General features: G+C 31.3%; 1 protein-coding gene across 1 annotated transcript; it reads right to left on the minus strand.

The window, feature by feature from the left end:
* Positions 1-6,304: 6,304 nt before the first annotated feature.
* LOC104897485 (protein CURLY FLAG LEAF 1) lies at positions 6,305-8,533 on the minus strand. The gene is made up of 2 exons (XM_010684368.4): positions 8,015-8,533; positions 6,305-7,441 (listed from the first exon to the last, which is right to left on the minus strand). The coding sequence occupies exons 1-2, from the start codon at positions 8,324-8,326 to the stop codon at positions 7,055-7,057; spliced, it is 699 nt and encodes a 232-aa protein (XP_010682670.2). The 5' UTR covers positions 8,327-8,533; the 3' UTR covers positions 6,305-7,054.
* Positions 8,534-11,752: the final 3,219 nt, after the last annotated feature.

Here is an 11,752-nt window from a genome sequence, read left to right on the forward strand (position 1 = left end):
TCTAATAGATGGTCTCACTCTCAGCCATATACTTTTGGGCCATAGTGAAATGGGATATTTGTGGTTGGAAAATGAAGATGACAGTATAAACACTTGGGTGGCCCAATAAGCAGTTATCTTTCCCGACAGCCCATTGAACAACCAAGTGGATTCACATGATATCATGGACATTATGTCATAAATAGATGTGGCCATGCGCACTAATGGTTTAAAATTATCATGAGTTTATATTTTATAACTTAAAATCATTCTAAACCATTAGATTTTCATGTGTTATATTTAATTATGATCGAGATTGTATTTCCATGACATCATTGCTTAAATCTATCCAGATTTACCTTCGTCATTTCAATAATATAATGCAGTAATGAATCAAGTACAACGTAAATCAAACAAAATAGTTCATGAGTTTCTCCAACATGAAGCCATTATAGTTTGCTCAAACTCGAGTAGAGTGAGTGCGAATCGAGAGCTTGACTCATGATGTTGCCGAGTAGAGTGGAGGAATTGAAATCTCGACTCAAATACTCAAATATATATACAATTATCAACTACTACCATAAGTTAAATAACTACGTCTGATCGATTCAAAAACACAATTATCGAAAGTTAAATGCCTAAATCCAACATATCGTCTACCTAATAGGAGTTAATGAGATGAGATAACATGTGAGCTAGTACTTGAGATCAACTCGGTCACAATCAGCTCGAGTGACCTTGACTCGAAAAGCTAGCAAGTTGAATCGAGTTACCTCAAACAGGCCAAACTCAAACTTAAACTTGCGTCATATTATTTACACACTTAGCACCAAGATGCCATTTAACCTCCAAAGTATTATTTTGAACTTTTTTTCTTCAAAAACAAAAGGGTAAAACACTTATTGTATAATTAAAGTGGATTTGTATCTTATGCTAATCCAAGATTTTATTCGGGGACTAACTGGACTAACTTATAATGATTTGCAATAACCTAATAATTACCTTGTATAAGATGAAAGCGTGAAACAGACGGTCTCATTTATAAACCCTTCTCCAAACAAAAAATGAGAAAAATCTCTACTATATCAATACCTTTTGCATGTTAACTAGTTAATTTTAACAACTGAAGGCCTGTTCTCTTCGGCATAAAACAGCTGAACTGAACTGAACTGAACTGAATTGAATTGAACTGAAATGAATAGTGATATGTGAGAGTAAAAGTATTGTCAAGAGCTGAACTGAACTGAACTGAACTGGTCTAAACTGAACTGAACTGAATTGAACTGAATTGAATTGAACTGAACTGAAAATAAGTTGGGAAGAACAGACCCTCATAAGCTTTGAAAGTAATGGAGAAGAAGGGAATAAGGAATTCCATTTCCAAAGTGCTCCTAGTCAGACTTGACCTCGTAAACTCAAGGTCATGATGATTAACATGTGAAAGATATTGGAGTATAGTAGGGAACATGCACAAGTGCATAAATTATTACTTCTATTTTACTATCATCTCAAAAAGGAGTGCTAGGGAACATGCATAATTAGTGCACAACTATTCATTAAAACTATAGAAGTACTAGTAAACTTTGTAATAGAGAAATATAAGAGTACATAGATTCACATGTATCTTTCTCGTGTTTCCCCTATATATTTTATATAAGTTTGGGCATATTCATTTGTTATTTCATGTTGCTTCCAAAGAATTTTTTACCCTAGGGAGGGGAAACTGGTGAACACAAGTTTGAACAAAAGAATCTCTAGTCTTTACACAAGAGAACAATTTCTATTCTTTTGATTGCAACAAAGTAATAAAAAGAGTTTTTAACTTACCGAGAAAAGGGAGAATTTTGAGAAGGAATTGAAAACATAAAATAGTGGTAAAAAGAAGGAATATGAAATTTAACTATAGAAGAAAATGATGCTGGATAAAAAGAAGGGTATAACAATTCAACAACACAACAAAATAAAGAGGTCAGAAAGGAAGACAAAAAGGCCCCCACAAAAAAAAGCAGATTCTCTTTTCTGGGGTTTCAGACTCTCAGAAAGCACTGATATAGATACTCTCTTTAGCCTCTGCTGTTTCTCTCCTTAAGCTATTTTCTGTCAGCTGGACCAATTTTTATCTTAACCTTAACCTTCTCTAATCTTTTCTAGCTAAGCTTTTGAATTCATATTTTCTCCTTTTGTTGGACAATTTGCAACACAAAGCACAAGAAAGTATTAGTTGATGGTGCGACGTCTGTTACTGATTTGTATATATCATGATATGTCACATTATTAGTTGATGGTGCGACGTGGGTTACTGATCTGTTCGTATCATGACATGTCACATTATTAGTTAATGGTGCGATGTGGGTTACTGATTTGTTCATATAATGACATGTTACATTATTAGTTAATGGTGTGACGCGGGTTACTGACTTGTTCATGTCATGATAAGTCACACTATTAGTTGATGGTGTGACGTGTGTTACTGATTTATTCATGTCATGATGCGTCACACTGTTAGCTAATGGTGCGACGTGGGTAACTGATTTGTTCATATCATGACAAGTCACACTATTAGTTGACGGTGCGACGTGGGTTACTGATTAGCATTAATAAGATTACGAATAATGCATATATGAGTTTACTAATAAGAAGAATTAATTACTAATCAAAATACGTAAATTTGTAATGAGATTATTGTTAATACATTACATTGGACACAAATAATTTATACATGAGTAAATGCCACCCCATTATTTGAGTGTGCAAAAAGTTAGGAAATCAATTGCTTGTTCTCATTGTAAACATTATTAGAAACTTATCGATTATCTTCTATTTATTCCTCTAGAAACTCATAAAAGAGAAAATAAAGGCCATTGGATGAGAGTTGATCAGCTAATAACATATGGTTTGACGAAAAACTAAGACAACAATCTTCTTATTACAAGGTTTTAAAGACGTATTGTCCTTAATAAGAAAGAGTGAGTAAGAATATTGATATCAATGCGACCTCTATTCTTCACAAAATGATTTGATGTTTTCCTTGGTATAGTATTCCACTTATTGAAAAAAAGAATTCTCTAAGCTTTATCCAAACCATATTTCCTACTTACAAGCTATGTTCTCGCACTCGAATATTCATGTCTGACACAAATACGACGTGTCCAAATGTTCGACTCAGTTATTTTTTTGGTACTTTTTGGCCTAAACTGAAATGTCCAAATGTTCCACCTTCGTCTGAGTGTCGATGATCTGACAGGTGAAATGAAAAATCGGAGCAATACATAATAATGCTGAGGATAGGAAGAAAGAGGGAAATAGGGAATATTTGTCACAGAGTAAGATGGTCCATAACGAAATGTCATATGTCGATATGGAGGGGTTAGTAGTACAAGAGTAAGTCATATTCCTATCAACTCAACCAAAAAAATTGAAACAAATTTCTCTCTCTTACTGTTGCTGGCAAATTGAGCAGCTGAACCTGCTTAGATTCCCCTGCTTTTCTTTTCCTGACGAATGACAATGAGAAACCAATGGTAAAAGGTCCCCTTAGTTTTGTTTGTTAGTTTCTTCTACCAGCATAGAATTGGAGAACTCATTACTTCTCTCTTCTGCTACGCACCCCTCCCTTCAATCCGAATCTCTTACTAGCGTTTCTACTTTCTATACCACCAGACAAATACCAGTGTTTACAGCTCACCTTCTTATACCCACCCAACCCACCTCTCTCCTTTTACGCCGACTCAATATTATCTCGAGTCGAGTATTGATCGAGTCGAGCTTTGACCAAATAGATTTCGAGTAGCTTAAAAGTGTCTCATGATAAAAGCAACAATAAAGTTGAAAAATATTGAAGTTAACTAGTCTGCTATTGATAATTACATATTCGAGTTTCTCACGAGTTTTAGAGTCGAGTATCGAGTTTCTCAATTAGACTCACGGCTCATCACCAACCTCTCGAGTCGAGCGTTGACTGAATTTTGACCAAGTTGATATCAAGTAGCTCGCGAGTTGTCTCGTCTCATTAACACCCCTATGTCTAAACCGAACTAAACTAAAATAGGTCCAAAAGATCAAGACCTTATTATGAAACAATCTACTATAGAAAGAAATAATCTTGTAATTGTTTTTTTTAGGACCACTCTATATTTTGATTGTGAGACAAATGATTCTCCACTTTTTAGCATGATATTATTTCTCTCCTTGTTTCTTTCTCCCTTAGCTGCCACATTATGCTACATCTCTTTCACAATACTACGGTTTTTTTATGCACAAAAAGAAAATCAAATATGATGGCTTTTGATAATTATCTTTCGTAATCAATAGATAGAGACTTATTTATATACAGTGATTAAGACAACTAATATTAATTGAAAAGGATAATTTTTCATTAGGTGGATTAATTATTTAACATAGAGTTGCTAAAGTGTAACAATCTACTTGATTTAATAATTAGTAGTAAGATACAATTGTTGATCAATTAATACAAGTTAAGATTATATTTTTTTATTAGAAAAGATAATTGGTCCGAAGACTAACCCCTGCTAGGCTACTAGCTTGCAGTGCACACCAGTTCAGAGGCTGAATACAAAGCTAAACAAACCACAATAAAATGTCCAACATATTGTTGGGATGAGGATTCGAACCCTGGACAATATCCGAGATGATATTCCGAGGTGGTACTCTACTGAACTACCACCTCTCCTTCTAATACAATCTAATATGGACTGACTTAATTTGGTGGTGAATAATTCATGATTGTGCTACCCATAATAAGTTAACTTGTGCCATAGAACTCTCCTCCCGTAGAATAAGGGTCAAACTAATTAATCATACTTTCGGTTACACCTTTTACAAAAAGGCCAAAGAAAGAAAAAAGAAAAAGAACTTCCACATTGTCGTAGAATACAAGTCAACGATTATGATAAACGAAAAGGTAATAAACAACTACTCTTAATTTCTTAACAATTAGGACTGATTTTAAGTATGTGGCAACAGCTGATTTGCTTCCATTTCACCAAAGTAGCACAAAATAGGTAGGTTGCCACTTCTATGACTAATCCATTTTTTGTTACAACTTCCACATACTTCCTCCGTTTTTTTAGATGTTACACTTTCTATTTTAGGAAGTTTTAAATTAGATGTTACACTTTTATTTTAGATAACAACTCCTCTCCATCTCTCTCCTATCACATGTTTACATGGGACCCTTTTGTTTTTCATTCTCTCTATCTCTCTCATCTCCAAAAATTACCTAGGAGTCTGTGATTTGAAAAGTGTAACATCTAATAAAAAACGGAGGAAGTATATGATTTTGTGGTAATGGGGTTATGAATCCTTCGAATAATTTTTACGTCCTGTTTGATTAGTAGTCATAGATACTGAAAATGGTAATGTAATTTAGTTTAGATTTGTAAAAAAATTCTCATGTCAATGACCATGATAATGAAACTTTATCACAAATTCGGGTAGCTTTTTAGGAAAACGCATAAAATTTGGAAGAATTGTGTATTTGTCATATTTGTAATTATGATTTATAAGTAACAAGATTGACGACAAAACTGACACCTATACTAGATTATGTGGTTGATTAAGTTAATTATTTTAACTCTTGGTTTAGAGACTTATTTAATTCATTTTACAAAAAATATTAAAAAAGACGGTCTAGTTTTGATATAAAAGTAGATTTAGTCATTAATTTTATTATATCTTAAATTTTCTGAAATAATTTGAACTTTACACGAACTTAATTTCTTGGCCCGAAACTTAACGGATCTGAACTTACTCGGGTGAAAATCAGTGAAAAGAACAATATTTACCTAGTGCTTCCAAGATATAAGAAAAATAAGATTAATCTGACTTAATTAAGAATGGAGTAACAATTAAACATATTTCATTATACGTACAGCTCATTCCAAAAATATAAGAACATGAAAGACCATTAAATGACCTAAATAAATAAAAGAATTGCTGTCATCAAGAAGGATGTTTGCATACATATGCATGAATCATAACACAATCATAAGTTTAGCACTTTGTAGTTTTGACATTCTGTTACTCTATAATAAATGTCAATGGCGTATACTTATTAAATACTCCATAGTCAATGACGGACACTTAAATCATGGATGTGGATTAGATATCATATGATCATATGATAAGTTAAGGAGGAATAATATAACAATCAAGGAGATTGAGGATATTGGTTATAGCTTCCCTCTCGATTCCAGATCATCCTAGAATCGTCATCCTAGGATCGATACTCATCCCCGTCCTTATGGCTCAATCACACAAAAAGAAAAAATATAACAATCAAGTAGAACAAAATCAGGCATGTAAGTTGCTAGATAGAGAATCAAATAAAACTTTGCATAAATTATGGAGGGAAAAGTGAAAAATTAAATGAGACAAAATTGAAAAAAAGAGAAAAGAAAAACCCAAAAATAATATTTATGTGGGCATGGAAAATATAGAGAAAGAACAAAGAGAACAAAGCTACATAATGTCACAATCAAGAAATCAACCATTCATCCACCCACTCACTCTTCTTCTCTTTCTTCTTTCTACCAATTCACCTGCGGCCTTAAAAAAAACACACACTAAAAAACATACACTTTCCTCCTTCATTTCTTCTTCTTTTTCATCCATTAGTTACTTACTTACTTATCAAACAACAACCTAAGAGAAACTCCCAAGTTTCATATTGGAATACTACTTAATTTTGCTTTTGGAATTTTAAAAAAATTTGAGGAAATTAAGAAAACTATTAAGCTAAATTCACAAGTTAATCTATGGAATCATCCACATTACACAAAGTCTCCATAGTGCTCCTGGGAGCACCCATATTTTGCACATTTTACATTTTGCGCATTTGACAAAAATACGTCACAAATGTGCAAAAAAACTGTACCTAAAAGCACATAGTTCTACGTGCTCCCAGGAGCACCTAAGATTTTGCATCCACATTGAAAATAAACACCCTTCTCTTGTTTTTCTCTTCTCCTCAAAACCCAAAAAAATAAAATAAAATTATAGACTTAAAAATTTGTAGTACTACCCTAGTAGAAAAATGGGAGGTTACTTAAAAATTTTAAGGAGAGGAATGATTGGCAGCAAAGTGAAGAAGCTGACCAGAACATTTGGGACAGTCTTCTACATGCTTGGGCACCATGTAATACATTAAGCAACTCTTGCAACCTGCCACTACTAAAACTGAGTTTTGATTCAATTGTTGTTGTGGTTGTTGATGCTTCTTAAGTGATCTAAAACTCTCTTTTCGATTACTCGAACACGAAGATGATTGATCAGTTGATGATCCTTCACTATCATAACAGTCACTCTCTTCTTCGTCTTCTTCATCATCACCTTCTTCTTCCTCTTCTGAATAATAGTCACCATTGTAACCTGTTGCAGTTGTTCTTGGATCTTCTTTTGCTTTCATCCCATTACTCCAATTTATGTAATATATCTCCCCTGTCTGTAAATTTAACATATATTATACTCAATACATCATCTTTTAATATACTCCAAATGTAACATTATTAGAGTTATGGTAAGTATATTATATTAGAGTCGACTAATAAGAAAACGAGTATAGTTTCCTAACTCTAATAAGATTAATAACAAAAAAGTACTCCATGTAAACAAAAACCCAAAAGGTAAGAACTTCAAACTTTTTCTCAAAAAAGAAGAAAGCTATAATAACAACCACACAAATATCAAGTTTTTTTTTTTCTTTCATGATATGTTTATCAAAGAAAATTGTAGTGCATGCAAATAAACACAAGAAAATGAAATGATTAGAATTTAATCTTGAACTAGGGTTTGTTTCTTTAGAAAGTAAATTTCTATACAAAGGAGGTTGAACATTGAATGCAAATAACTAGTGATGAAAAAATAGATAAAAGATCCGTTTATAGAGTACTACTAATTAAAAGGGTTATTTATTGACAAGAAAACATACATAAATGAAGAATCATATTTATACTTCTCTAAAAAAACATATCAGATAAGTGTTTCATTTATTTCAGAATGGAAAAAAAGAACGAACCTTCAAATCAAGGCATTGCTCCCAATGATAAGGAAGAGAAGCATGAGAATTAAGATCAACAAAAGTGGAATTATCATCAGAAGAAGAAGCATTTGATTGTGCAACTAATGATTGATGATGATCATTATTTCCTCTTCTACGATTATGATTATTATGATTTTGTGATTGACAGTTTTTGATTGTTTCCGAAGCATCAGATGAAGATGATGACCGTCCTACACCACCACCACTGTTGCGGCGGTTTCTAGTAGTTGTTTGGTTTAAAGAACAGTTTTGTAGTGATCTCTCTAATGATGCTGTTATAGTTGCCATTTTTTTCTCTAAAACAAAACTAAATCTACACAAACTTAACTAATTAAGAACAAAAGAAGATGGAAAAAAATGAGAGAAAAAAATGAGAGAAAAAAGATGAATGAACAAGAAAAAGAAGGGATTTTTTTGGGTTAAGAGTAAAAGTGGAAAAAAAAGAAGGGATTTTTTTTGAGTTAAAGGTTGAAATTTTGATTTTTGAGGAGGGTGTGGAAGAAGAAATGAGGAAGAGGCTAAAAGAAGCTAACTTTGGTGGGGGAGACTTTGGTGAAGGGTATATTAGTAAAAACATATTATGGATTACAAAAATACAACTAACTATTACTTCACACGCGCTAGTTGATTATTAATTTAACTTATTATATATCATCATCTTTATTTATTTTTCATTTATGATAGTCATGGGATCAAATTATTGACTATAAATTTATTATAACTTTCCAATTATCTCTTTATTGTTTTCCTGAAATTTAGGGTTAGTGGGTTATTTAAAAGTTGAGTTTTTTTTTTTTTTGGGTAATGTTTAGTATATTAGGAAAATTTCTTTAGAAAAGATATTATGATACAATTTTGACTATGACTTATTAATAATGAGACAACATGTTTGGAAATGGGGATCTATATAATTGATATGTTGAAGTAGGAGGGAAAAATAATAGAAATGTTTTGAATATATTTGATCCTGATGGTTAATGAGTCTTGAAAGAAATGGATCTAGAGTCATGTGGTAGATGCCAAGGTTTAAATGTGATAAAAAATCTTGTATGATCGAAAAGAACGAATAATTGAATCAATATTTCATCTGTTACTTTCTAATTGCAATATGTTCAATTTCATAGTCTCTAGCGCACAACATTGACGTAAATCTATTGCATACTCAGTTTGTCTTTATATATCAATGAAATAAAGACGATTAACACACAAATTGTGCAAATGTCAAAGTAGTTAATAAAGAGAAACAAAGGAAGTAAGCTAGTTTAATAAGACCTACATGCTACACATTTATTTGCGAAATTTAAATTATATAAAACATTGCAAAAATCAAAGTATTGCAAAAGTTAATATATCTATATATATTATATGGCAAAACTTTTTTCAAAGATAAAATGTCATTATATATAATTTGAAACATTTTAAACGAGTTATGTTAGTACACGAGATTAGGTTGGTTGATGGTTCATATTTTCATTACCCCTCATCGTTTATTAATTTCCTTTTTTATATTTTACCATGGAGACTACTATGTATTTTGATCACATTAATTTCTTTTTTATTTGTTCCCCCCCTTTATAAATGTTTCTTCCTTCCCATATGAAGAACACTAAATACAATATACTCCCTCCGTTTCCTAAATATTTTCTCTCCGTTTAAAGGTGTTTCCAAAAGATCTTCCCTCTTTTGCTTTATTCCTTATTTGGCAAAACAAATTTCCCTATTTACCCTCTCATGTCACTATCATATGGTCCACCATTACATTATTAATTCAATTTTACTCCCTTTCTCTCTCCTACTTTACTCACACCATGCCCCAAACTTGATTTTCCTTGGTATCTGTAGGAACAGTAAGTGGGAAGATCTTTAGGAAACGGATGGAGTATATATATATATATATATATATATATATATAAGTGAGTTCATATGAGAATGCATACTTATATGAGAAATGAGAATGAAATTTACACGCTATAACTCTTATGAATAAGTGATGTAACTCTAATGAAAAATTGATGTAACTCCAAAAACAAAATATTTGGAGAAAAATATTCAAAAAAAACAAAAAAAAAAATTTGAATTCAAATTTTTTTTGAAGGATATAACTCTAATGAATATGTGTTGTAACTCTAAACCAATCGTGTGGTTGAGATTCATTCTCATTTCTCATGTAAAGAGCATTCTCATGTGATCTCGCCTATATATATATATATATATAATTACATACATAGTCACATTCTATCTAACTCATGTATTTAGACTATATTCTTCTTAGCTTATTCAAAATAAGTTAAGTACAACAAAAAATCTACTTTAAGTTTCAGCATAAATAAGTTTAGTAGAAATAAGTTAAATAAAATAAGTTAAGTTAAACTGTTAAACAAAAATAAATTAAATTAAATAAAAATAAGACGAAAATAACAAAGCCTTAATCAGTCAAATGTCAAGTTAAAGATTGTTAACCCTTGATAGACAATCACTATCTTGAATTTGGAACTATATCTATAGACTATATATGGGTTATAGACCATATTTATATATGATGGAAAATACATGGTTTTAGTTGGCAGAGAAAAACAAACTTATTGAAAAGAGGACAAATTTACTCTTTGTTTCTTTTCATGATTCATATAGTTAGGCTTCGAAATTGAATTAACCTTAAGAGGTAAGCATGGATATTAGCCAGATAACTTGCGACTTGTATAATCAAACTAAACTTGTGGTTTGTATCTAAAGCAGAAAGCCTTTGCCAAAAAAAATCTAAAGCAGAAAGCAAAGCAAGGACATGTGTCACCCTTTTATTTAAAAATTTCCCGCCTAAATTATATGTAAATTCCACATTCGTTTCACAATATATGTATCATTTGCTTTTTCACTGACTCTAACACTCTTCTTTGGACATTAAGATTTTTGATTGTGTATATATATATATATATATATATATATATATTATATAATATATATATATATATATATATAATATATATATATATTATATATATATATATATATATATATATATATATATATATAAAGTTAATATTTGGGATGATCGCATTGAGACGAATATAACAAGATCTCACCTGATTATGTCTTTTCTTACATAATAGTGAGAACTGATAAAAAGATTCTTAAAGTTGATTGATGAATGGTGTGCCCAAATGAGAAATGGTGTATGTATTGTAAAACGGAAGTAGTGTTTTATAAAAGGAATTTTAGATTATACTGATAAACTAATTTTGTAAAACTTTTTAACGAATTAAGAAAATCCAAATCGAAATATTCAAATTGAATCCATAAACAAACACTTTTTAATATTATAAAACATATGCCAAGCTAATATAGGGCCAAAAACTAGTGTGTGTGAAAATATTAGGGGTTAAATAATGTTACATTTTCCTTTCACAGTCTTTAACCACACTTAACAGTTAATATCCATATCCATATCCAGATTTACATGTTATTGGGGTCTAAATACCGATCAAAACACATGTTACGCCCAAGATAGGAAAAGTGAAAACTAAAGTGTACAATGGGGCGGCAGCTCCTAAATCTATTCTTCACTATAAATATTTCATTTGTCACCAAATGAAAGATAACTTCAACTAATTAAACAATCACATACATTTGACAATTCTCTCCATTCTTTTGCTTTTCTATTGCTCAGCTGACAAACTTAAGCATCGAAGAGGATTCATCCGGAATCCTCCCAGATTA

This window comes from Beta vulgaris, chromosome 6 (assembly GCF_026745355.1).
Source record: "Beta vulgaris subsp. vulgaris cultivar EL10 chromosome 6, EL10.2, whole genome shotgun sequence".
In the NCBI taxonomy this organism is placed as follows: Eukaryota; Viridiplantae; Streptophyta; class Magnoliopsida; order Caryophyllales; family Amaranthaceae; genus Beta; species Beta vulgaris.